The 26281-nt window shown below is 45.9% G+C and overlaps 3 protein-coding genes and 1 long non-coding RNA gene across 13 annotated transcripts in view; 2 read left to right on the forward strand and 2 right to left on the reverse strand.

Annotated features, from left to right (window-relative positions):
* KCNE2 (potassium voltage-gated channel subfamily E regulatory subunit 2) overlaps positions 1–896 on the forward strand; it is a 40502-nt gene extending 39606 nt beyond the window's left edge. For all 6 annotated transcript variants that reach the window (XM_030470628.1, XM_030470635.1, XM_030470620.1 and 3 more), the window contains one exon: positions 245–896. In XM_030470628.1, coding sequence (XP_030326488.1) covers positions 262–639 — 378 coding nt within the window. In that variant the 5' untranslated portion in view covers positions 245–261 and the 3' untranslated portion in view covers positions 640–896. The remainder of the gene's footprint in view (positions 1–244) is intronic.
* On the reverse strand, positions 383–2788 carry LOC115601123. 2 transcript variants are annotated; one of them, XR_003989241.1, is made up of 2 exons: positions 2618–2788; positions 383–1601 (listed from the first exon to the last, which is right to left on the reverse strand). It is a non-coding gene; the product is annotated as an uncharacterized LOC115601123 (long non-coding RNA). The 2 variants fall into 2 exon arrangements; XR_003989244.1 differs by lacking the exon at positions 2618–2788 and adding an exon at positions 2400–2609.
* Positions 2719–11729, forward strand: SMIM11A (small integral membrane protein 11A). Of its 4 annotated transcripts, none has more exons than XR_003989239.1 (6): positions 2719–2815; positions 3814–3876; positions 6856–7006; positions 7854–7969; positions 9623–9802; positions 11538–11729. XR_003989239.1 is itself a non-coding variant. In XM_030470671.1 (6 exons), the coding sequence occupies exons 4-5, from the start codon at positions 7949–7951 to the stop codon at positions 9788–9790; spliced, it is 189 nt and encodes a 62-aa protein (XP_030326531.1). In that variant the 5' UTR covers positions 2725–2815; positions 3814–3876; positions 6870–7006; positions 7854–7948; the 3' UTR covers positions 9791–9802; positions 11538–11729. The 4 variants fall into 4 exon arrangements, 3 of the variants coding, with proteins under 3 accessions (XP_030326531.1, XP_030326521.1, XP_030326541.1); XM_030470671.1 differs by having other exon boundaries at positions 2725–2815; positions 6870–7006; XM_030470661.1 differs by lacking the exon at positions 6856–7006 and having other exon boundaries at positions 2725–2815.
* A 7714-nt stretch (positions 11730–19443) lies between these two features.
* Positions 19444–20214, reverse strand: FAM243A (family with sequence similarity 243 member A). The gene has a single exon (XM_030477936.1). The coding sequence runs from the start codon at positions 20203–20205 to the stop codon at positions 19444–19446; it is 762 nt and encodes a 253-aa protein (XP_030333796.1). The 5' UTR covers positions 20206–20214.
* Positions 20215–26281: the final 6067 nt, after the last annotated feature.

A 26281-nucleotide genomic window follows, 5' to 3' on the forward strand; every position in this document is an offset into this window, starting at 1 on the left:
CCAAGGTGTATCTGGCTTCTCACAGGCTAAAAGTGACCCAAGTGAGGGTAGGAATAAGACCTTCTTGGGTCTCTGGACATACTGAACCACTCAGAGATGCGTATTCTCAGCCAATCTAAAATTAGTACTGCACTTTCAAGTGGCAGGTGGCAAGTGCTATTAGCTAAATAATGCAGACAAAAGAAAGCAATGTAACTGTTTCACTATATATATTTGCTTAAAGTAAATACCATGTTGTCTTTAGAGCCATCACTTGCAAGGATGACTGACATCCAAAACTTCACTTGGGCGGTAGAAGATATTTTCAAGGAAACTTTTCTCACTTACATGAACAGCTGGAGGAAAAACATGACGGAAGCGGCAGATAAATTGCAAGCCAAGGTTGATGCTGAAAACTTTGACTATGTTATTCTTTATTTGATGGTGATGATCGGGATGTTCTCCTTCATTATTGTGGCAATCTTGGTGAGTACTGTGAAGTCAAAGAGGCGAGAGCACTCCAATGATCCCTATCATCAGTACATTGTTGAGGACTGGGGCGAGAAGTATAAAAGCCAGGTTCTGAATCGAGAAGACCTCAAGGGTGTGATCCATGAAAACCCGGGTGCAAGGGACAAAACAAGCCCTGGATCACCTTGACTTTTTGAAAACATCTGCAATAAGGAAATCATAAAACCACGTGCAGGGAACTCACTGGAATTACAAACAGATGTGAAACCGTTCATTAAATTAACAGAGAGGACAATGCAAAACAGAGTGCTGAGGAAATCAACATTACTGTCTCCCACGAGGACTGGCACGGCTGCTCAGGGAACACCCAAGAAAAATGCATGATTGTGCTTTGCTTTGATATTCTGTTCTTCAGGAAAATAAAACCAAGAGAATGAAAGAATTAATTATTTGGGGTTTTTTTAAGCATTTTTTTAAATCCAGAAGCAGATCTGGATGTTCCCAGAACAGAAGAACTGTGAATTAGTGGTCAAAAGTTTTGATTTAGATCCAAACTGTATGACTTAAGCCCATCTTAAAAATAACTTAAAAATGTACAGTAAAATACCAAAATCTCCATTTATTGACTGAACAATGTGTTATGGTATGAATCACAGGAGGTAACCTATACCTACCCACATTTATTCCAAACTCTTTTCTTAATGATCTGTCTCCCTTTTTTATTTCATTATTGAATGGCAGCAAAGATTGACTCATGGCCTTCTGAGAAGGCCTGGTTTATAGCAGAAGAGCTGCTAAGCTCATGTCCTGGTTGTGCAGGGCAGCTTCCAGTGGTGCATCATCTGTCCTCAAGTCCATAACTGGACAGCCCGTCTCTTCTACAGCTCCTTGGTTCTCCAAAGCAATCTGTCTACCTGGGGTGCAAGCTGTGTGATGGAGATGTTGGTTACATCCCATCAGCCAGGGCTCAGTCTAAACCACAGAGATCCTGCCTTTCGGCTTTCAGAGGAGTGATTTCTAGACCCAGCTACCAAAGCTGTCCCACTGCCATGCTTCCTAAGGGATTCCCATACTGGTTTCCAATGGCTGGAAAATGGGTTTTCAAGACTGTTTGTCTTCTCCTGTGCTGCTGAAGTATCGCAAAGCCTGTTCTTGGGGAACAATAAGAAGCAGAACTGGTGACAATTCTGGTATTAAAACATGCTTCATTTTGTAAGGCTTAGCTCCTATTCATGTTGCCAAACTTAAATTGCTTAAGCTAAAGTTCCCATGCTGGCTGTCTATCATGTGGGTTTGTTGTTTGTTTTTAGAAAGTTTTGGCTGAAACACTTCAGCCATGTCTGGCACTACAGTTCCAACAATTTTGTTTTGCTCATGTTGAAAAAGAAATGAAAAGGGCTTCTTCTCTTGTGAAGCTTAGGCTTGTTTTGGAGACTGGTCTTGAGATTGGGCACAGTAGCTGCTGTCATGCTCCCGATGTGCCTTTTGCTGGCATAGTAATAAGCCATTGAAACATCTCAACCCGTGAGGGCTGGGGAAGACTTGTCAGGTCCCAGAGCACAGCCTTCTGGGGAGCCTCTCTTCCCCAGCATGCCCCCTTTCCCCCACCTCAGCAGGTGGTCTGTGAATGTCTGCCAGCCCCCCTGCTCCCACCATGAATGTGCTCCACAAGCAGGCTGCGAGGCTTCCCTTCCTCTCGGTGCCCACCGGCTGCAAAAGCAGATTCTGGGCTGCAAATACGCTGTGCTGCACTGAGCGAGTGGAGGGACCGTGGGGCCACCTGCGCCTGGTGCTATGGCCACGCTGCACTCCTGGGGAGCCCCTTTTGGCAAGGTGCAGCCAGAGGAGCACGCCTGGGGCACTTCTGCGGGTGCACCAGCGTCCCCAGCAGCTGCCAGACCCGCTCAGGCCCTGCTTGCTCCCTGGTAAAACCATGCAGTGGCTCTCACCTCTGGCCCGGCCCCGGTGGCAGGCAGCGGCAGAGGCTGTGGCCAAGCTGTGGCTTGGAGCAACCTGGTCTAGTGGAAGGTGTCCTTGCCACGGCGGGGGGTTGAAACCAGATGATCTTTAAGGTCCCTTCCAACACAAACCACTCTGTGATTCTATGGGGACCTGGACGGCTTTGCCCTTGCACCTAAACCCCTGGGGCATGCGGGAACTGTTTTACCTCACAAGCAGGGGGCTCTTCCTGCTCCGGCCCCAGGCGGCGGCCGGGACACAGCGCGGTTGTCGTGGACGCGCCCGGGGCGCTGCGCGGGTACGCGGCCGCTCTGCCGGTCCCTGCCCCGCCGGTCCCTGCCGCGGCCGCTCCTGGGAGATGTAGTTTGTGGCGCCACGCCGCCCGGAGCCATGGCCGCCCCGTGAGGTAGGAGACGCGTCTGCTGGGCCTCCCCGCACAGCCCTCCTCAGCGCGGCGCCCTGCGGGGGGAGCCGGGCTGCGGGGCGGCCGGCAGAGATCGGGCACGAGCGGAGCGGCGCCCCTTTATCCCCCGGCCCGGCCTGCGCTGCTGCCTGCCCTCCGGCCTGCTCGCCTGTCTGCCAGCCCCACAACCCTCACTCTCCTCGGCCTTCCCCTGCCTCCTGCCTGTTCTGCCGCGCCCCGCCTGCCCATCCTGGCCAGCGTACCTTCCTTTGCCCGTTCTCCTGCCCCCCCTTCCTTGCTCTCCTGTGGTCCTACCCCCCCTGCCTGCCCGCCCTGCCCATCGCCTGACTGTCTGATCCCGGCATCGTCCCGGCCCCTGGGGCCTGAGGGTGTGCGAGGCGGCGGCAGAAGCGCCCTCGCAATAACCTGCGGCCTCCCGGCTGCCTCTCAGACGGGGGGCTGTGTGGTTTAAAAGCTGCTGGAGACATGCTCGCTGGCCGTAAACCACGGGCAGGCCTGATTCGGCAGTCTCACTGCAGGGTACAGGGCATGGCCACCTGGAATGGTGCTTTACTCTGTATGGATCTGCCGAGTTTTATTGTTCTCTAAGAAAAAAATGAAGTGAATAAGTAAGAAAGAGGCATCTGAAGTTACCATTTGTTGATAAAGTTGGGTATCCTCATGCGTGCATGTGGGTTGCTGGCTGTGCTGGGCACTGGTGCTGCAGGGACCAGGAAGGGTGACCAGGGCAGAGCTGGGGTGGGGATGGGCACGGGAGGTGCTGCCAGCCCAGCAGACCCTCCTAGGGCAAGGTGGTAGCAGCAAACAAGGGTCTGCAGCTTGCAAGGACCCTGGGATGTGGCTGAAAGGTACATCCTGGGGTAGCCACGGTGGAACACTCAGATGTGCCACTGACAGTTTTGGTTTTGATTTGGTTTGATATGATTTTAATCCAGGTGCCATAATCAGTACATCCCATCTGCTCTGTTCTTATTTTCCAGCATTTGGAGCATGTGAGGAGCTGCCAGAGAAAATCTCTAATATTTTAATTTCTGCTGCTTCAGGTATGAATATCTTATATGGCTTTTGGTTTTTGATGTTCCTTGAGTTGGTGTTAGTTTAGGAACTTCATCACTGACACTAGTGTAAAAACTGAGTGATTACACAGGTCTTTTTATGGAGTTATGTCTTCACCCACCTACACATAGAGAGGCTGTAAATGTGTGCAGGTCTTAGTGCTTCTGACTTAATATAACCACTGCATCTTGTGGCAGTGGTCTGTGAAGGATTCTTAGCACAGCAGCTCTGGCTCTCGGTTGCTTCCACTGTGTTTCTCTGCAGCCTTTGCTGCAGCAATTGTGCTTTTCCATATTGCTATGTTTTCCCATGACCCAGGAATCGTTTTTGTTTAAGGAAGCTTGATCTTGTCTTGCAGATGCTCAGCCTGAAGCATGACACAGCAGGTCACATATAGTGGTGTGAGTGTGTGGGTCCTCCAGTGACTGTACATGTGGGAAATACGCGTTTTGCTTCCTGAAATATGTGCATTAAAGAAAACAGTAATGAGACAGGTGGAGTGAAACCCCTTTTCTAGCTTAGGACATACTCAGCCATCGCACCATTTTAAATGCAGTCACATAGCCCTAGTACCTCACTGCTTTCTGAGGTCTTGGGGATGGTGACTTTTATAGCTTTTCATAAAGTGGATAGAATGGAGTTGCTCAGAAATCCCCAGTAGACAAAAGAATATCACGAGTCCCATTTTGTTGGGTAGATGGAGTTATTGGCAGGCTGAGTGAGACATTCAGCCAAGACAACTCAAGTGGGTTTGTGAGTACCCAGATGCCTGTGTAGATGTTTTCTGGTGCATTCAAGCCAGTTGATACTCTGCTGCCTCATAAGCAAACAATGGCATGAGTGGCTGGGCTGTGATGTGGTTGCTGTGGTGGACTGGAGCTGTAATTCAGTGGCTGAGAGACCTGGATTCAATTCTGTGCTCCACCACAGACTTCCCATCTGACTGGGGCCCAGCTCCTTACTCTGTCTGGGGTGGTCTGGCTTGCACAACACAGCCTTGTGCAGAGATCCTGGGGCTGGTATCAGCCAAAGTCTAGCTCCCTGGGAGCTCTTTAGCTCTGCTGAGGACACAGACCTGTAGGGCCATGTTGGTGACCCTCTCTGCCTGCTCTGGACCAAGAAGACCTCACAGCATTTGGAGCTAATGGAGGATTGCTAGTACAGCACTGAGGTGTGTGATACAGGCAGACCTCCCTTTCCCATCTGCAGTAGTTGTTTCTGCTTCATAAAGGAGGTAAATAGGCTAGTGACTGCGAGGTGCAGTCGTGGTGAAGAAGGTCATCAATACGTGCGAGGGTGATACCATTTTATCCCTACCCTGCGTAGGAGTGTGTAAGTACGTGATGGATAGCTTATGGAGTCTCCAGCAGGGCTTCAGGCAGAGCCTAGTGGTCTTCTTTCTTTCTCACGTGGCTCAACACGAGACCTCCTTGCTTGTGAGTTAAGGTAATAGTGACCTTCCGTGGGGCCCAGTCTCTGTTCCCAGTGGTGCTGTTTGTTAAGGGAGCTTACGTTTTCCTGGGGAACGACCAATGCCTGACTGTAGATGTGTTCTGAAGTCTTATCTGTGCCTTATCTGTCTCTGAAAAGGCAAACATGAAACTTCAGTTCTTTATTTGCCTGCATGCTTTTAAGGTATCACAACCTTGAAAGTAGAGTGACTTTTAAGATATCACAACCTTGAAAGTGAGTAGAGTAGATTCGAAAGCTTTTTGCTTTCGAATTGACGACCTCAGTGCTAACAAATGTTGTTTCTCAAATGTGAAATGAATCCTGCGTTTTTCTCTCCTCTTCCCACTTTCTTTTCCCTATCCCATGCCCCAGCTCCACGCATTTTTTTCTGTCCTGGGGTTTCAGCTGTATTTAGTAAGGTCTGGATCAAGATGGAGACCAGAAGAGTCAAGAGACAAAATGGGGAGAAGTGCTTGACCACAGGAGGCTGGTGGCACAGGATGTGGGAATGCAGCGAGGAGAGAGTGGTAGCTTCCCTGCTCAGTTCCAACCACAGAAGACACTGTGAAGACAAGCCATCAAAAGTGTCAGCTCTTACAGGAAACATTTCAGATCAAATCACCACTCTTCAGAATAAATGGAGAATTCTTTCCTTCCCATCTTTTGTGACTTCAGTGCAGCTACTCCTGATGGATAAACAATTCAGGCAGATTCAGGCTCATGTCTCAGCACAGCGGAAATATTACAAAAGTGTTGCGCTGAATGCTTAAATAATTGGCTCACAAGCAAGAGCATTCACAGGAGTGCACACTGTGATACACATTATACGCTGCTTCTTGCTGGTGGGACAGTACCCTGCAATCACACCCCACAGATGGGCTCACATAATGTTTGCTGAGTCGAAAACTTTTTCTGTACATAAAAAAGCACTAAAACCCCATTTTCAGCATCGTATGCCAGATGCTGGTGTGTGTTTGAATGGCTGAATTCTTGCCTTTCTACAACATGTTGCAAAATTGATTCTGACTGAAGCACAGAATTTACAGCAATTTAGGAGAAGAACGAAGGCTGTTGCTGATGAGGCTCCCATCCATGTCAGCATTTTGAGATGAGGACACCCTAGTTGGGCAGTGCAGTCCCTTCAGATCAGGCCAGGCTTGTGTAACTTGGGTTTCATTGAGAAGCGTGTAGCCATCTGAACCATGCACTGAGAACCTGATTCTGCTCTGCTGCAGGTTTTTTGCTGTGCCCAGCTAGCAGGCGACTTTAGCTTTTATCAGTCGCTGAAATTCTGAAGGAAACATCAGAAGTTAAAATGCCTTTTTTTTGGAGGTGTAACACTACTGACTCATTAGTTCACAGCTGCCCTGACGTTTTATCAGCAGAAGGGAGCTGCACAACTTGGGATCAACACAATAAAAACTGAATGACAAATGAGTTGGCCACACCACTGCTTTAGTTCGATCTCAGTAACAGAGGTCTCTGGTGGTGTCTCTCCATGGGGATGTTTTCAGGGTGGTCTCTGCAGGGTGAAGATTTTGCGGCTGGGGGAAGAGGAGAGAGGAAGACAGCCTAGCTGGAGAAATGAGGGCATCTGTGAAGAAGCTGGCTGAGCATCGCAGGAGCTGCAGGAACATTTACTTGACTCCTTGTTTCTGAAGAAAGGTCAACAGCAGCTATTGTGGTGTGGTGGTGATTTATTCAGCCCAACTGCTAGTGAAGGTCTGGACTAAGCTGGAGGGCTTCCTCCTGCTTTTTGACAGTGACTCTGTTGTTGCACATACAGGAAACACCTCGAGGGGGTCAGGCAGGGAAATATGCTTAATTTGAAATCCAGTAGCTGAAATGGTGTCAGTGCTGGTGGAGCAGCAAGCAGGGACCGGAGGGCAGTTGTGTCTGTATGCTGCAGCCTTCAGCATCCCCTCCAGCATTTCTCACCTCCAATGTTCAGCTCTGAAACATATGTTGACCACTCAAGGGATCCAGTGAGTGGTTGGTTTGCCTTTGTGTTATAGGCTGCATGGAGAATTCAATCTATTAGTAAATCAGAGAACTGGTAAACTATACTAGATACTAGGATTCATTAGACATTCAGGCTCCAAACAGGGCAGGTGAGCTTAAAAACCACAAGACGGCTGTTCTGGCACTTCTGCCCGTTAGATCTCAGCCCTCAGCGAGGCGGTGTGATGTGCACACGTGTCAAGCTGTTGCAGACAGCCAGCACCATGTTTTCAGTTGGGCAGCCGCCGGGATGTGCTGCACTCAGTGGAAGCACAGCCTGCGCTGTGCGCAAGCGTGGCACCTGCCCGGGGCCTGTCAGACCCCTGTCCTTCAGCAGCACGGACGTTGCTCCTGTCACTCAGCTCCAAAAAGGCCCATGTAGGTCATTTCTGGACTGTGTGGCTGTGATACGCTGCCAGGCGCTGCACAGCAGTGAGTTTGTCAGGTGCAGGGTTGACGTGCTGAGCAGAAACAGACTGGTTAATTCTATTTCAATTTCCATTTCTTGAAGATGCTCCTGCCCCAGTCTGTGCCTGTACAAGTGTGACAGTCATCGGTGCGGGGCGCAGCTTGCTGTGGGACAGGCAATACCAGCACGAAGCCAAGATGGTGGCATTTAACTGGAAGGTGAGGATGTTTTGCATTCATAAAGAGGGACTCAGAGGTGGCTGGATGTTTATGCATGTAAGATGTGGTTGGGTGGGTCCTGTGTTTAAAGGTTGTTTCCCTGCCTAGGTGAAGGTTGTTTAACCACCACACTCTCTGCACCTCAGGGACGGAAGACTCGTTACTGTTGTCCTTTATTGCCATACGTGCTTGCACCTTGTGGGCTGGCCCAAGTACTTGCTGTTAGGGCCTCACACTTGTGCTAGTAGGCAAGCTCTGCTCTGCTTGCCTCTGCTCCTCCCATCTTTCCCTTCCCAGGCTTTTCTCTGGCTGTTCTTCCCTCAGCTCCTTTTGTTATTGGAGGGTGTTTTCTCTGCTATGTCTTCTAGTGCACTGGGGACATAAACGCTGCAGGATATGTGCGTAAGGCACAGAAATGTTTGAGCAAGTACATCATGCATTAACAATTTAACATGTTAAATCAAACCATTTATCAAGAAACCAATGCTAACACCAAGCCTTGGCTTTACCTTTCTAGTGTTGCAGAACTGTGCTTGTCAGAGATTGCCACTTTTAGTGTGTGGGGAGATTCACAGAGGAGGATGGGTTTTTGTAGAATTAGAGGGGAGTGTCCTGATGTCAAAGGTAACGTGCAACTTGTAGAGATCAGTGTTATGAAAGACCCTACTTGAGCCTCTGATTTGCGGGCTTTAAGGGAGCACACTAATGATGTATGGATACAAGGCTTTTTCTAAATTCAGTAGTTTGACAATGGTCAAACAGCTTTATGAGGTGCTGGGAAGCCTGCTAAGGGTACAGAAGGGTACTGGGAGGCTTGCTAAGGGGGAGCTGGCACTGTGAACCTGCTGTGCACCACTGAAAGGCAGGACTGATCCTGCTGGTCAGGTGGCTACTTGAAACAGTGGGCTGGGAAGTTGATACACCTTCAGTATCCTACTGGAATTGTCATCTTTCACTGAGTGCCTGTGCCACTCTCATTATATTTGTATTTCGAGTTCACAGTGTTATCCATTTGCATTTTACTTTCCACTCCATGTGCACTTACAGTAGCATGCTTTATAACATTGAAATACATTGTGCAATTTTAGTGATTCCAGGCATTCAGAACTCCTGAAACTGAATTATTGGAGGCTGTGGGTTTTTTACTTTTCTTCCAGTTTAAATGCATTTATCTATACCTTCCAGATCTGGTCAAGTTAATCGCAAAACTACTCCGGGTTAAAATTTCTGGGAAGCATAAAAGTGTCTTTGGGGATCACATCTGAAAGCTGATATGCATGGATCCATTGCTTATGTGAGAATTGTTCAGAAGTCTTTCCACTTTTACAATTATCCTAAGAAACTCAATTATTCCCCCTTTTTAGCTCCAGATGGTGCCAATTTCCATTTGCTGTAGAGCAAGCAAAAGTAGCAAAGACCAGTTCGAAGGGGCTTCATATACAAACTTGAGTGAACTTGTTTTTGTCTTTTGCCCTAGACGTTGATCTGCCTACTTTAAAAGTTTCCTGCAGGAAAAAAGCAGGAACAGAGGAGCATTACCGTTGCTTTGAATAATGCTGTTGCTGTAGGAAGCAGTACAGCATTCCTGTAGTTTCATTTTTAATTGTCCAAGTGTGCCAGTAGCTGCCTTAAATATATTATTTTGCATTTCAGGCTTTGGAGAATTTCCCATTGCTGATGTACATTTTGGCAGCTAAAACATTGATTCTTTGCTTGGCGTTTGCTGGAGTAAAAATGTACCAGAGCAAAAAAATTGAAGAAAAACTGAAGAGGGAGCATGAAAAGAAATTGAAAGCAGAAGCAGAGAAGAAGGATGACTGAAGAGTCTCTCAGGTATAGAGTTTGTTTGACATCCTGGTGTTTGCTAATGGCATTGACACATTAATCCCATTGTCTTTTGATTGAATGCATTTGGATCGTGTGATTAGAACTATCACCGTCATCTGAGTTCTTGTAAAGTTTGTCTCCTGTGGTGTTTCAGTGTATTTGCACACCCATATCATGCCCATTCTTTGCAGGAACTGCAGTTCCCACCAGAAGACTTGGCAGCGATGGTTCGTGATTTAGGAGATCTTAGCACAGTATTCCTTCTCTGCTCTTTATCTCCACCCAGCTAATTGCACAGGAAGTCCTGATGTTTAGAGATGATTAAATTGGGCAAAAAATGCATGAGAAGTATGCCAGGTGGAATGATGCAGTAAGACCTCTTGGCTTAAGTCACATAATTAAGATAGAAAAGAATCTGCCGTTCCATATTAGTTAAATACATGACAGGTTATAGATAGTTCAGCTGGAAGGGCCAAGTCTCATGCCATGGAACTTCCCAAGGTAACAGAAATGCTACAGGGTATGCTATGTAACATCCACCGTATATAATTCACTGAGAAAAATGGACATCTTTCTGCATAAAAAAGCAAAATCATTATTACAGAATTTTCTAGTTTGGGGTTTTCATTCCACATGTGCTAAAGTCCTTCCCTCTGTTTTCAAAGTTTAAGCAATCATTGTCCTACTGCATCAAGTCCATTAGCAAAATGAGTGCTGCCTAGTGCTAAGTTGATATTCCCTGACTTGTTTGGTATGTGATTTTTTTGTATCATTAGTTTATTTCACATTTCTCTGTTCTGCAGCAAAATGGGAATTCTATTCTTGCCTGCCCTTTGTAAGCTCAGTGGGAGTTTGATGTAATGTTACTCTTTATTAAACTAGAAAATTTACTTTCCCCTTTTCAGGTCATCACCTCACATCTGAAGAGAATCTCAGTTTTAGAAATGTTTACTAATTTGTTTTGAAACCTCTCACTTTTATTTCGTACAACATTGGGAATTTTGACTAGAAATGAGGCCCTGGAAATAACCATGGGAACTAAGTGGTTCATTCACATTGAAAAAACAACAAAGCCAAAGGTGGTTTTCAATCTCCTGTTTACACCAGGTTGAGGACTTGTCTCTGGGCAGACTTCTGCCATTTTTAACTTTTATTTTATATCAGTTTCACTAGCCACTGGGAAATGCTGTGAGAACGCTGCTTTCTGGTTTTGCAAAGTCAGTTAGATGGAGTTTTATTGCTAAAAGAATGAGAGATGGGCTGCCCTGCAAGTGAACAAGCCTGCCACTTGTAACGACGAGACCATACTGTGCTGTGCGTGCAGCATAGGGTCCAAGGGAGTTCTCCTTGGCAGAGTCCATAGCCCAAGGGATTGCTGCACCAGGGTAACGAGCTCATCCCGCAAGACCTCTGTGTCCAGCATGTGACATTTACCTTGAATGACTGGCTTTAAAGCATCCCTGATATGGCAGTAAATGCCCTACTTGCCCAGTCACCCCGTGTTGCCCAGCAATGGCCCAGTCCTTCCTAAATTCTGCCTTCTCTTGGGCTGTCTGCCATGTCTTTCTATAATGGGCTTGCAAAAAGGGGTGAATTCTCCTACCCTAAAAATGTTCTCCGGTGTCAGCACCGCAGAGCTGTGATTAGCTCTGATTGCAGCATGCCACGTGGGCAGGCGGATTTAGCCCATGTGCTGCCAGTATATCATGCCTGTTCTCACTGCTGTTTCTCCACCCTGCAGATTTTCTGACACTTGGCAGCTTGCATTGGATTCCTTTCCTGGAAGAACGAAGCCTTCCTGTAGATGAAGGATGTGTCAAAGGAATAAAACCCTCAAGAGTAACATTCACTTAAACTGTATCTCAAGTTTTTATATGTACAGCGAAATATCTGAGCCTCTATTTATGCAATAAAAAATCCTTTGTTAGAAAAAGTAATGGCCTTGGTTGCTGCTTACTCAAATGCTACAGTTAGAGCAGCAGGGGAGGGAGTTTTTAAAGATTGGCTGCAAGCAGGTGGCTGGTTTTAAAGAGAAAACCACTCTGAATTCATCACGGGTGTGTACGCAGTTCATGGACAGGCAGAAGGAAATGGGGAGGGCTCTATGCAGCTTTTTTTGGGCAACTGCTTCCTGCAAGGGTATAAATCTGAGACTTGTGGGCCCTTTGTTGAATCCAGATGAACAAACCCAGGAGAGCGGCTTTTCCAGGCAAGTCTTACTTTCTGCACCTAGGACTTCCTTAGATTAACACAAATCAGTGCCACTTTTGGTGACATTTCATGCTAAGAGGTTTATTATACTGCTTTACTGTGCATAGTATCTGGAACTGTGTATGGTTCTCTACTACCTGGCCTATGAAGCAGAAAGGATTTTCATTAACATTGCCAGCTATTCCTGCATGTGCTGTCCCGTGTTAGCATGGAGGACAAACTAACTTAATCTTAGCAGGTTAAACAACAGAGCAGATTTTTTTTGCAGAATTAAAGGCTTAGGCATGTGTGTCAGTGCCAACAGGTACGTCTCCCTTTGTGTTCCCCTTCATGTTTCCATTATAAAGCACTTCCTAGATCCTTATGTCTCCTGGAAGTTAAGGTGAAGCTGAAATCTGACAGTGGAGCAGGAAGAGGAGGGGAAAGGAGAGGCAGAGGGCCCTTGGAGAAGCCTTGGGGGTCCACCAGGATATGGTAGGCCTGTGGGATGGCTCGCTCCTGCCCAATTCCTGCAGCTGCGGGCTGAGATGCCTGCAGTGGTCACACCAGCACATGCTGCTGCAGTGTCCGTCTCTCAAGTGCTACCTGACTAAGTTTGTATGCAGCTGGTACGGCTGATGCTCAGAGAGCTCTTGCTGTGGTGGAGTTACTCACTGGGAGCTGCAATGATTTTTTAAGTCTCACTGTTCATGCGGTCACCTTGGTGACTGGGGAATAAAAGTATTGCGGAAACCCATTACAGCGATACAGCAATATCCTTGCTACAGCAGCCTCAGGACTGCCAGGGTAGAGAGTTGGTAATGCCGTTGTAAACCAGCAGTTTCCCTCTACCATCTCAGCAGTCATCTACCTGTGCAAGGGTGGAATTGAATGGTAATTTGATGAAATGGCCCTTCGGTGTTCAGTGAGAACTGACTCTGCGAACCACCTCCATTAAACAGCTATTGAGGGAAATGCACCAAGGTACTTAGCTAAGCCACACGCCCAAACCGTAACAGGAAATTGTCAGGCCTGTGTAGTGTCCACCAGCTTCAAAAGTCAGCAGTGCCTTGGCTCCAGCCAGTGACTCGTTGCCTTTGAATATTGGCCTCAACTGATTTTTTCAGACTCTCAACCAAGAGCAGATTTTTCTAGACTAATAGTAATAATGAGCTTTTTTTGTTTTGCTTTTTAAACTGAATGCAGGGGTATTCTCTACTTCAATACAGTTGCTCTTTTAACAATATCAAAGGCACACAAGCTTCCTTTAAAGCAAGTCATTTAGCATCAAAGCAATTTGGCACTATTTAGCACCCAAAGCAATCAAGACTGGTGTTAAAATGTGGGGGCCCTACCCTGCCAAACATGTGCCAAAAGGGAATTAACACAAGAAGCCTCCTTTTTGTCCCTGGCTTGAATGGGCAAAAAAGAAGCTAAAAGTCTCCTCAGAAGTCCTCCGCATCACCACCTTTTTCCCTCTACAGCCAAATTAGAAAACCTTTTTGCAGGTGTAAAGCTTCAATTCTGGTCCAGCCTGGCTGCCTTTTTCCTTAACTTTGGAGTAGGGCTACAGCATAGATAACCCCTACAGCTTGTGATGGGTGTCACAGCAGGCTGATATTCTAGAGTTTCCAAAATAAGAAGAGATCGTGTCCATTCCCAGACCTGAACCAATATCTGTTTTCTGACATGCCAGGGTAGAGTTTTGATCTATGCTATAGGTTATAGCAGGGCTTTTTATGGTTGGGCATCCTATGTGCCGCACTTGCAGCCTTGAACGAGAAAATATGCTGACACTGGGGGGAGACAGCAGCTCAGATTTGTTTCGGTTTCTTCTTCAGAAACCAGGTGGAGAACTCGAAGTCTGGTTTCTTACTGAAAGCAGGGTTATGTGATTAGTCCTAGGAAGTTTAAAAGAGGAATAGAGAATTCGATTCCTCTTTTAAACTTCCAGAAACTTTCAGAATGTTTCTGCAAGTGAGAGGGAGGCAGCGAGGTTAGAGAGCCTTGAAGTGCTTGCTGTGAATGGGTGTGCAGCTTGTTAGATTGCAGGGGATATACGCAGGATCCTTGAGTAGATGTTCCCATCCCACAAAGCAAGCCAGGCCACACTCTTCTGGTGCCTACAGAACTACAGTCTCTCCTTCTCCCCTGTTCCATAAAATTACTCTATTCAAAAGGAGCATCCATGTTGTATAGATGGGCAGCTTAACCTTACACAGTGCCTCACTTGCATAGGAATTTCAATATCAGAAGTTGTCACTGTCATCAGTGCCAAGTGCTGAAGACATAAAATAAAAGGATTACTGGCTTTTAAACTTCTGGTGTTTGCACCTTTAGGCTTTCTTTTACTGATATGAAGGCCTTGTGTTTTTAAACGAAGTCAAAATCCTTGTTTAGTAATAAAGAAAGGAGCTGTTGAGATTTTAAAGGGGAAACAATAAACTCTCACAGGTGCTGTGATTACTTAGTGGCTGCTGGAATAGGTCTTTTCCAGCCTGAAGGAGGTCAGTGGCTGAGGGGTATCTGTGGTCCTTAAAGTGAAAAACAAGTATAGAAGCATTCAACAGGAGTGTTTTCTCATTATCTGCTTTAGACTTTGGCTGAGATGAACTCAGCTTGATTTACTACCACTGAACACTTTTAGTCTGAAGGCCATGAGACTTTTACCAGAAACACAACAGTACTGGTGCTGGAGGAAAGCAGAGCTCCCTGAGCAGTGCCCTAGGATAGGAGAGATTGCTCTCAAGCCACTGTGCTGCAAGTAAGGCAGCTAAATATTTTTCAGCTTTTCCAAGATCATCAAATGCAAACAACTATTTCCAACATTTCCTTCCTCACTTTTTCTCTTGGGTACAGCAATTCCAACTGTTTTTTTCTTTCTCGGCTCAGTAAAGGCCCTGCAAATATTCCATCTGGGGTAGAGTCCTTCATTGTTCTCCTTGATCCCAGCTCTAACCTGTGATGCTCAGTCAGCATCTCTGTCTACCTGTTGACTGTCAACCCCCCTGGCCTCAATTCTAGCCAAAGAGAAGCACTGCAGCAAACTCTCATAGCCCCCTTTCCAGCTCTGTCAGGGGAGAAACCAGTAGTTTAAGCTGAAACAAACCTCATTTGTTTCAGCCTTCACTAGTTCTTCACAGTCTTTGCAAAATTGCTTCCGAAGATGCATCAACTTGTTGCATGCTCTCCTTATTCATTAACTGTGTAGTAACCTCAGCCTTCAAGTCAAATTTAGTGAGAAGCTGATAGACCTCACATGAAGGAGTTGACTACCCTGTGGCAGTCTTATGTCTGGTATGCTCCTGGTAAAATGGAAAACAAAGAAACGTACAACCTACATGAGCGTGTGGAGACAGATCAGGTAAAACTTCTAAAACCTGAGTTTCAGTCTTGCTCCTCAGACATATGCCAAAAGCCATTTTGACTAGGCTGGCTGTAAGTGACTGCTGGTTTGGGGACTTGGAAGTGGCTAGATGTTTATGCACAACCCATATCACTCCACAGTTTGGCTTTGCCTTTTGAAGCTGGTTTGTCTTGGCTACTGCAGCAAGCCCAGCATATCATCTAGTTAGGATCAGCTGGACCTTGACTGGCATATGTGTATACCAATCTTGGGAATAATCAGAGCACCAGCTGGCCCTTCTCCATCTGAATACAGAAATACCTGATAGTTGCCAGAACAGTTATCCCATAGCAACGGGCTCCTCACATATTCCTGTAGAGAAAAAGTTTGTTTGGGCACAAATAAGTGATTAGGCATGTATTCATGTCTATCTCCATATGGCATCGATTTTTCCTTCTGTGAATCTGATGAGGGAGTTATTGAAAATGTCTGTGTGTACCAGCATCAAAGGCTGCCTGACTGCGAGACTGTTTCCAGTCTATCCAAAGGCTCTTGAGATGGCTGTCACAGAGCAGAGAATGTAAATAGATGTTTCCTATTTTCACTAGAAACACAGCATGGGTGACTATCCTTCTTTATTAGTCTCTTTTTTTTCCTGGGCTTCTTCATATTGGTTGGTTTTGCACTCCAATGCCTCAGCATCTAACGGGGTGGCACCTTCCTAGTCCTGTGGCTCTTTTGACTTACTGTGACTCATATTCCTCTGGCCTAAACTCAGGCTAATTTCCTGGCTTAGTGTTTCTCATTGATTTGAGGGGGCTTAGAGCTAGCCAACAGGAAATGTCAGACACTGACTCTTTAGTGCAGTTTAAGTCATATAAATGAATATAGCCCTAACATGTATTTGTTTTCAGAAACAGTTTTCTTAGTTTACATTTCTTACATAGAACATCGTTCCCTTATCCCTCCTTCTTTCCTCTGTGCGTTTCTCTCCATACCTCCTCTGCATGGTCACTGCAGAAGGAAATGTCAAGGAACAAGTTCACAGAGACAGAGGCTGGGCTTTGAGCAATATTGGTTGCCTTTCCACTACCTATCCAGCCTTCTCCCAGTTCTCAAGCATGGCACAAAATGGGCCCCACTCTACCTGCTCGGTCACAGAAGCTCACACCTTGTGTCCCATCATTACATCCCTGGCTTAGGCCTCTGTGACCCAAGCGCATTTATCCTGTCTGCACTCTGGGCTGCAGCATGCTATTAGGACAGAGGGCTTGAAAACAGGGAAAAAAATATGTTGAGCCAATCAATGCAGGCTTGCTTCATGAGCTGGAGGAAAAGAAATGTTTTTTCCGTGAAGATGAGGCTTGGGAAGGCATTTAGAAGTAATTAGTCAATGAGACATCATGAAAATTCAGGTGATTTGCATTCCAGCTAGCTTGGAGCAGAAGGACATCTGTTATAGCTTCTTCATCAACATATACATTTGCATCTTCCTCTCCTCTTTATGCAAAGATACTTTAATCTTTTATTTTAGTGGTGCATTTGAGGCACACAGAGAGAGTCCTGGGTGGGAACAAATTGATTTGCTTTGACATCCTGCAGTGGTCAAGTGTACAAGAGCCATTGCTAGCAAACCTGATAAAATAATAGGTATTTAAAATCCTACCAAGAAGATATTAGACTCATGCATGTTATTTCAAGTGCTCTTGAACAAGGTGCATGCTATTTGGTAACATCCTCCTATTAGCTTGTTTAGTCATATGTTAAAGGAATTGCTTGTCATCCTAAATTACCAGTTGAGTCAGAACCGTATGAGCCACAATATTTTTCTTCAGTACAAAGGATTACAGCGTTTTATAGAAAACATGGGTTGTAATTACGCTTATGCGGCAGCAAAGGGGGAGGGAGGAAGAAAGAAGAGGACTCATCTCAGAGGATTTTATATAAAATACCAAAGTTCATTTGATTTCAAATGAACTTTGGTTCTTTATCGTGCCTAGGGGTTTCCATACACATTAAATAGAACTGGCTAGAAAAGTTTTGCCAGCCCTCAACCTCACAGTGGGAGGCTGGGAAGAGTGAAGGTGTTTAGTGAGGCTTTCCCAGACCTTTGCCCGAAAAGGATGCTTTCCCCTTGCTCTCTAGGAGATGTGGCATCAAACACTTCCTCTTTCCTCATGCTTGTTTCCATGAAACCCTTCATGGAGGCTTCATCCTCGTTTTACCAAAGAATACAAACCAGGAAAGACTGACAAATCCCTGTGGCACAAATTATTTTCTTTTGATACTTCCTTGTTGCTAAAATGGATGGAAAGCAGGTGATTCTGTACCTGGTCCCATGGACTCCACTGTGAATTAGGGATGGCAGAAGACACACCCTACCAATGAAGGAGTGTTGCAATGCGGCCCTAAATCTGCAGCTGTGTAAGCCATGACAGCAAAGACCGGTAAGGCTGAGCTGCAGTGAGGCCTTACTGGGGCTGGGACTATGCTTCATTGAGCTTTGGTCTCATTCTTCTTCGTGTGAATCCAGAACACAGCAATGAAGTCATCAGGTTTGTGCTGATTTTGACTATAGTACACTGTTACTTCTCCCCAGTTAGTATAGTGCAGCGTCATGGGATGAAAGTAAACAGCCATTGGGAAAATGGGGTGTGCATCATTTATTTCTTAGGAAAACCAAGCTACAGTGCAATTACTGCCTACCTTGTGGTAAAGAGGCACCAGGCCTATTTCTTTCCTCGTGCTGATTTCATACCACTTCATATTCATCGATATTTAGTGGAGCAATTGCTGCTTCAAGCCAGTGTGAAATTCTCTTCACGCTCATGGTGTCAGAACAATAAAAACAAAGTCTCTTCCCTTTCCCCCTCCTCTTTCCTCCTTGCATTTGAAGCACCTAATTTTCCATTCTCTGCTGCATCCAGAGTTGTGAAAAATGAGCAGATGTTTTTGCTGATGAATATGAAGTGAATATGATCATTTTTCTCTGTATATTTACATCTCAGCTCTAGAAAATTACATGTGTGGATTTTTCTGAAGGTAGATGAGACTCCCTTTTTTAGATATCTCTCTGCCATGCACATCACAAGGCTTGTTCAGATGGTTTCCACACCGCAGGAATAAAACTGCACAAATTTGCCTCAGTATATTGAAATGTTTTAGTGAAACTGTGAATCATCTCATAACTTTTTATGATCTTAGTTCTCTTAGAAGTACACAATAAACACATACCTAGTAATGAGCAACAAGAGATTGTAAATTGGGAGGCACTTTCAAAAGACCAAATTGTTCAATGAACTTAAAAAAACTGCTGTTAAGAAATACTGCTTTGCATCGCTCATAATCTTTTGAACTCAGTTCCATAAGAAATCATTACATCTCACTAAACAATGTCATGGATAAAAAAAATCTCCAATGATGAGTGCCGTATTTTATCCTGAGAGACTGAGCTCTTCATGCTTTGAAGCCTGAACTGACTACTAATTGTTAGGCTTGAAAAGGAACTCCCCTTTTAGAAAAATATATTTTACCTGTCACTGAAATGTTGATTGCAGGCCACTGTTGGAAGCAAGGTACTCAGTGTAAGGAACTACTGAGCTGATATGAGATGTTAATGAATATATGATGGGAAAGTCACATTAAATTCTTCAGATTTCTTTAAGCTGTGAATTCTGGTGTCAGGCATGGTCCAGCATATTTCCTGCTCAGGAGCGGATCTCCCATTGTCATCAAAGACAGGCTTGACCTACAGAATTGACTTTGCAGCCCAGGCTTTCTCAAAATTGAGGGCATTTACATCTGAGGTGTGGTCTCATGACTCCCATAACAGAGGAATTTGTGCAGAAGGCTGGCTAAACTGAATCCGAGGCACGCTTTGGCCCATTTTTTTTTATAAGGAAAATTATCTGCCCCTTCACAGCCCAAACGTAGCACACATCAACCTAGTCATGGAATAAAACATTTGCATTTAAATCTTTTATTAGTGCTATTGACATGTGGTCTTTTAGGTTTATACCCTTTGAAGGAAAGAGCTTGGCAGGGCTGGCGCAGGATAACTCATTCAACACTAATCAAAACACATTTGAAGCCTGACTGCAGGAAGAACCGTTCAAGAAAGTGTATCGAGGTAGTAGTTCTCCCATCTCTTCACTCTGTTAAATGCTACGTTCCATTTGTTTGGGGTCATGTTCTCCAGTCCTTTAATAATCAAATCACTCAAGAGGATACACCTGTAGGAGTGGATCTTCTCAACAGACCTCAGAGAAAAGTTATTTCTGTTGTTTATAATAAACCATTTCAAAGAAGACCAGGCAACGTCCATCGGGTAGAGGTAGCTGTAAGATGAAGGCACAACAAGAAGCTCATGACCATTGGCTCTAGCAACTTCAGGGCAACACTTAATGCTGGCTATGTAGATTGCTGGTAGGACTGGCAGCAGAGTTTCTGTCTCTGTCTCCTTGTCATCTTTTGCTCCCACACGCCTCAGCTGTGTTTTATCCCTTGTCACAATTACACACTTCCCATGGGATGTAGTCAGAGACTCACACAACTCCTGAAAGGCTCCATTGTGCTGATGGGTGGGCAAATCACCTCTTAATAGCAGTTTGTACCGCCAGGGCACCCACCCTTGACAGCTGCCAGCATGAAAAAGTGTCCATACAGGCCAGCACATGCTGGCTTCCTCAGTTGTTTTTTCTCCTGTTATAAGACTTTCTGGAATATCTGTTTCCCCTAAAAAAACAGTGTTGAAGCCATTAAACTGCAGTGTCCTCAGAGCTCTTAAATACTTCAGGCACTGCTTCTTTGGAGCAGCATCAGAACAGTTCCTGTGAAGTGTATGCCAGAGGAGCGGATTTGCGAAGCGCTGCATGCCTGCATGCTGGTGTCTCAAGGCTCATGAGGGATGCTCGCAGAGGTCACAATGCACCTGTTGTCCCGGCGTTATTCCACAGTGTCACACCCAAACCGCAGCAGCATCACCAGGGGCTTTCAGGTGGCTGATCAAAAGGTATCTTGGAAAACAAAGGCTAAGCTTTGAGACCAGTGGTAGAAACCATTTGCTTCCTCCCTCGCAAGCATGTGGCCTCATGGAAGATGATGTGGCCTTGAAATCTCCCTGGGTGGAGGAGGCGGATGAACTCCGGGTGTCTTATTATTTGGGGAAGGAGAACCTCTGGACCCCCACATGAGCCTCTCTGATGGGCAGGCCCAATCTCAGCAGCATTGTGAGCTGCTGCATGGTGCCCGGCACCCACCAGCACAGCAGCCTGTGCAAAGTCCACTATGCTCAGCCTGCCCAGCTCCAGGCCTTGGAGAGGGAAGAAATAAGTGATGCCTCAGACATCGCTTCAGGGTGATTTTTAGGAGTAATTTGGTTTCTAGAGTCCTCTTAGGTTCCCACTTTGTGCACCCACTTCTCCATTTTGTGCTGGCCCTACCCATGAACACCTGAAGGACCTGCGTTGTGCATGACACCATCACCATCACCCTGTCCAAGGCTGAGCAACACCTTCAGAGAAACGGAGGAGATTATGAGGGTAAAAGAGAAGGGGTTGTGTGGTGTTATGTGAACAGACAGGCTGAAATGAAGGTCAGAGCAGAGGGTGGACAGGTACCACCCTGCTGCCACGGCAAGCTGCACAGGGATACAGCCCATGTGGCAAAGTCAGGGCTGCAGCCAGCCTGGGGAGACGGAACAGCCAGGGGAAGATGTGTACCTGTGTGCGTGCCGGTGTGTGCGCAGGCACGCTGAGGGCAGCAAGTGTTCAGCTGGGGAAGGCTGTGGCACAGCAGAAAGTGAAGGCTGTTTTGACCCATCTAGTTTCTCACCTGTCCCTCCTCCTCCCTGCAGATGCACATGCAGAATTTTACTGCAGGAGCAAGCTTGTCAGTACAAGACTGTTGAATTGCTTACACTTAGCTATACCTACAAGGCTGGGAGTGAAAGCTGACAGCATTGTCAGCCTGCCAGATGGGGCTGAGCAGCACAAATGTGTCAGTCTCTGTTGATGGCACACATTTCCTTGCCCACCTCTGAAACTGAGATACCCAACAGTCCACATCGTTGCTTCTGGAACAGTTTTCCTTCCTTCCAATGCAGTGTGAAACTGTGAATCAAAGAATGTCTGAAGATGGACATGGCCAGTGGGGTTTAACTCAGCTGTCTGGATGCTCTCTCTCCTTGCTGAGGCAGATGGGGCACATTATGTTAGCAGCATCATGTGGAGAACAGAAGTCTAAAACTTTAATGTAAGAAGAAGGGTATACCCCCAGAAAGAAGCCTGTGTGGTTTGTTAGCCAGATGCATAACGGTGGCGGATTTGGACTGTACACGTATGAGGAAAAATGCAGTACATATTCACATGAGAATACAACATAAAATAATATTGACTCATCTGTATTAGGTGATACACGTTTCTCTTACTGTTAGCTTTTGTCCTTAATAGGTGTATACCAGGATAACCTGACACGAGTAGTCCTACTGGAGTTATTGGGTGCTTATTAATTCTGAAAAGTGCACATGTTTAGAGGCCTGATTAGGGTCTGAGGTCCCCCAAAATGCTGATTCAGGGACCTCACTGTTCAAGAACTGGATATAAAGTGTCAAAAGAACTACCTGTGAAGAAATCTTATTCCCTAATTCTTCTTGGTGCCTGTGACAATTACCCCTCCTGTGGCACCTACTGGAACCACAAATCATATTCCCTGTTACCTAAATGGAAGGTGTCATTTCCTTGTCTCCTCTCCAGAGAGGATTTACTTAATTGTGCGTGAGTTGGAACATGCCATCCTTGAGACAGACACAAAAAGGACACATTGCTTTTGTTGCTCTTGTTTTCTAGCCACCTTCTGAATGTGAATGGACACCAGTAAGAAGCAAGTCAGGGGAACAACTGTGGTAGCATCCAAGCAGTGTCCCCAGGTACAAAAGTGGGGTAGGGGTCCCCCATCCTCTCCTCCCTCTTGTCCCTGAGACCTCTTGGCCATGGCTGCCTAAGGAGAGCTCTAACACTGTCTGGCGTGTCCCTCTAAGAGACCTGCCCCTGTCACCAGTGGCAAGCAGCAGCTCTGTGCTGCTGTTGCATGCAGGCTGTCCATAGGCTCCTACTGCCCAGCTTATCTGTGTGCTCTGAGACACTTCATGCGGCAACCTGAAGCACAGCAGAAGTGATCAAAAGCACAGTCTTTTGCTGAGCTGGACCACACATGCAGGTACCGCTAGGGCTGCCCAGGAAAATCAGGCTTGATGTTCCTCAGTTTGGACCCCCTATAGCGAACCATTGCTCTGTCACTCCAGGCTTTTGTAGTTTTGCAGCATCAGGGCAAATCCTGAGTGACGAACCCTGCTGTGTAGGCTGAGGGCTTGTCTGTGCTTTCATGTGCCAATGAAGGGACTTGGCAAGGGAGGTGCAAACCAGCTTTTCTACTTGTGAGGCCTTAGGCACCAGTAAGGTCTGTGTCACTGTGTTGTGGTTCTATCCCGGAAGGACATGGCAATGCTCTTTTGTCAGGTGGCATCGCTGTGCCTGTGTCTTTGGCTGGCCGCGGCTTCTTCAGCCCCCATGAATTGGTCTAAGCCTAACTGATTCGGGAAATACCAATAATAATGCAGCTGATATTAGTGACATGGGAGGGATGGACTGCTTTCATGTCTTTTTCAGAGTAACTATGTAAGAAGTGGATTCTCCTTTGTCCCATCCATACATGACATAAATCCATCCATTAACCTGCTTTAAAAACAATTATTCATGGTCCCAGCATCTCATCATCTTTTAAAGAACTTCAGCAGCAGACAAAAAGCACTGGGCTGAGACACAAAAATACGTATTTTATATCCTGTGCTACCTTTAGTTGCCTGACTTTTTGCCTCTTTTCCCTCCCACCCCATGTCTACATAGCCAGTGAGCACTTTGGGTCAGGGACCTTTCATCCTTTTGCGGTGTTAGACTTCTGCCATTGCCTAGCAAGGCCACACAGTGCAAAATCACTGGCTTAGCCAGAGTGTATTTGAGATTTGGGAAAAGGCACTTGTGATTGCTCTCTTATCCTTCAAACACTGCACTGGAGTCTCCTGCTCTCGCCCTGCTGCCGTGCCCCTGGCAGTAAGGCAGTGCCCTGAAGGTTGGGGTTTGGGCATCAGTGCAGGGACCACCCGTCTTCCTCTACCACGCCAGTGCACACAGCCGTTGCACCCCAGTGCCCCATGCACAGGGCACTGGCCATGGGTGGTACCTGCCCCCAGGTGCCTGTGGGAGTGGGAGGGTGGGATCAGTAGCACAGGGAGCATTTCACAGTGATGCCCAGGCTCAGCAGCCTTCTGCTCGCTCCAGGAAGGAGATGGGAAGCCTGGCCCGTGCCTTCTGCCAGCTCCTCTGTCACTGCCTGGGTACAAAAGTTGGGGCTGAACAGTGACACACACACACCCTCTCCAATGCACTTTTTTGATGCTTCACCAAATTCCATTGTGCCACTGAGCTAAATAACAAATTTACCAATTACCCATGAACAAAGTCCCTATTAATGAAGCAATTAGGCTACAAATTATCAGTTACATACCAATTACCCATTTCAGTAGTAATTATGTTGTTAGGTTACCAGTCACCACATTCTATACACAAGCTAAAAATCATCACAAACCCTTTATTTTAAAATGTCAAATAAAAAGATAATGAAATACAGAACATAATGTAATACACATAAACAGTAGGCATGATGTTAGGCAAACAGTGGATGATTTTACTGCTGTATTATATTGCATGCAGCAGCTAAAATTAAGTTTCTAACTTTAAAATTCAAAATTTTATTTTTATCCAAATAAAATGTTTTGTAAGTTAGATTTTATTTTATTTTATTGCCAAAACCAACACTTTATACTACAGGGAATTTGGTTTTCTTCCAGTCTTACATGGAGTGAGAATAATTAGGATTCTGTTTCTAACAAATACCATATCCAATTTAAATAATCTATTTTCCTTCCTATTTGTCTGATGAAGTCCTGAACAGTACCTAAAGTCCCATGCCAGGGTAGTATTACTGGTGCCAAATGAGACTTTCCAAAAGTGTGTAATTTTAGCTCTTAATCCCTGATGGAACCAAAAAGAGAAGCACTTGCCAAAATTGAAGGTGGCCTCAGGATGGAAACAGAAAAAAGGTGAAAACCTCAGAAAATAAATGAAGCCCATACCTAAAGTGAGAGCCCTAAACTTCTCAGAACAGAGCTAATACAACTGCTGGTGGTTTCGAGCAAGGACCGGCATGACACCTTGTGAGGAGTGGTAAATTTGTATTCCAGCATTAGGGAGTATGCCAAGGTTGACCTTATCAGCCTTCCCATTGGTGGCATCACAGCCACAGGTTTCTTGACACTGTTGCATGATTGGAAAAGTTGATAAACTGGAGAATTGATAGGCAGGAGAAACTGTCACTACTTCTAGAAATCATGCTAAAGCCTAGCCTCTTCTCACTGCTGGCACTGGGCAGAAATTGACCCTTCTCCAAAATGGATGGTGATACTTGCTACCTTCTGGAACACTTCCACAGGGGTAGAAGGAACAAACCTGGAACTGCAAATGTGTTTTTTCTGCTTCCAAAGCACCTCTCATTTTTCAGGTCTGAATAGCTGAGCTGCAGCAATGGGAGCATGGCTACTGAGTGCAGTTAGAAGCAGTGAGCATAAATAGCAGGTCCTGGCTCAAACCAAGCAGTTATTAAACCAGACATGGTAATGAAGCCAGATGCAATGGGGTCCAAAACTAACTCAACTGCCTAATTGGCCTCTGCTGGAGACAGTGTCTGGGGAATATGCACCTGTCCAAAAAAGGAGATGTCTGTGTTGGAAAGCCGAATCTCTGGAATTCAAAGAAGTGTGGAAAGCCAAGAGAGTGGTGTGGATTTCATCTTGGCTATCAGCTGGAAGTATCAGCCTTGGAACATGTCTTACAAGATCAGGCTCTGGAAACTCCCTTTAAGGAAATGGCCCATGTGTAGTAAATCATTTCCAGGCAGTTGGCTTGGCCCAAACAGTGGCAAAACCCCATCATAATAACACTATAACATGGTAGAAAAGGATACATTAAAAGGAAAAAAAGAGAGAGAAATCTCAGTAGCAAAACATGAAGCTATAGACAAACTAAAAACCTGCTTAAGAGAAGTTAGGAAATAATGTTTCCTAGGGTACAAAACAGTTAAGATTTTTTTCCTGTCAGTAGCAAAAAGCAAACACACAAAGCAACATAAAGGAGGCTGAGTGGAACCAGCAACACTCACCCCACGGGCATACAATTTTATAGGATTTTTGCTTCTGTAACAAAATGCCTTAAAGTTCTTGAAGTACCTGCACCACCAGTTTCCAGTCATTTTGATTTGCAGGCTCCAGAGCTTTTTCCAATGAATGTGTGGACCAAGAATCAGAAACCGAAGGCTGCTGCCAGTGTTTGCCTCTCCACAGCTGCCTGCCTTGGACCCCTGTGCGCCAGCGCTCTAACAAGGCATGGACTGAACACCCCTGAGTGTGTGGTCTGGTGAGCAACTTCCCCCCTTCTTATGTCTGTGAGGCTGTCTGGCCTACAGAAGACACCCAAAAACCATTATGACACCCCTCTGCTTACTGTCAACACCCTGAGGAAGAAGCAGGGGCTGAGGGCTAGGTGGAATCTCATGATGAGGGGGTTAGCACTAATCACCAAAGGAACTTGTTGGGGGTTATTTGACACAATGGTGGCACAACCCTGAAGGCAACGGCTGTGGTTTGTCAGCCCCAGTGCCGTCCATGTGGGCCCAGGGATGGACTCAGGAGAGATGTCAGGATGTCTTGGCCCTCCTCAGTGTCTTGGGCTGCCATGCAGGAAGAGAGCTGCTGAGAAATGCACGACCACTGTCAAAAACCCTCTGCAGACTGAGCAAACAAGTTCAAGTCTGATGTTTGCCTCCAAAACCTTGGAATAACC

This window comes from Strigops habroptila, chromosome 2 (assembly GCF_004027225.2).
Source record: "Strigops habroptila isolate Jane chromosome 2, bStrHab1.2.pri, whole genome shotgun sequence".
Lineage (NCBI taxonomy): Eukaryota > Metazoa > Chordata > Aves > Psittaciformes > Psittacidae > Strigops > Strigops habroptila.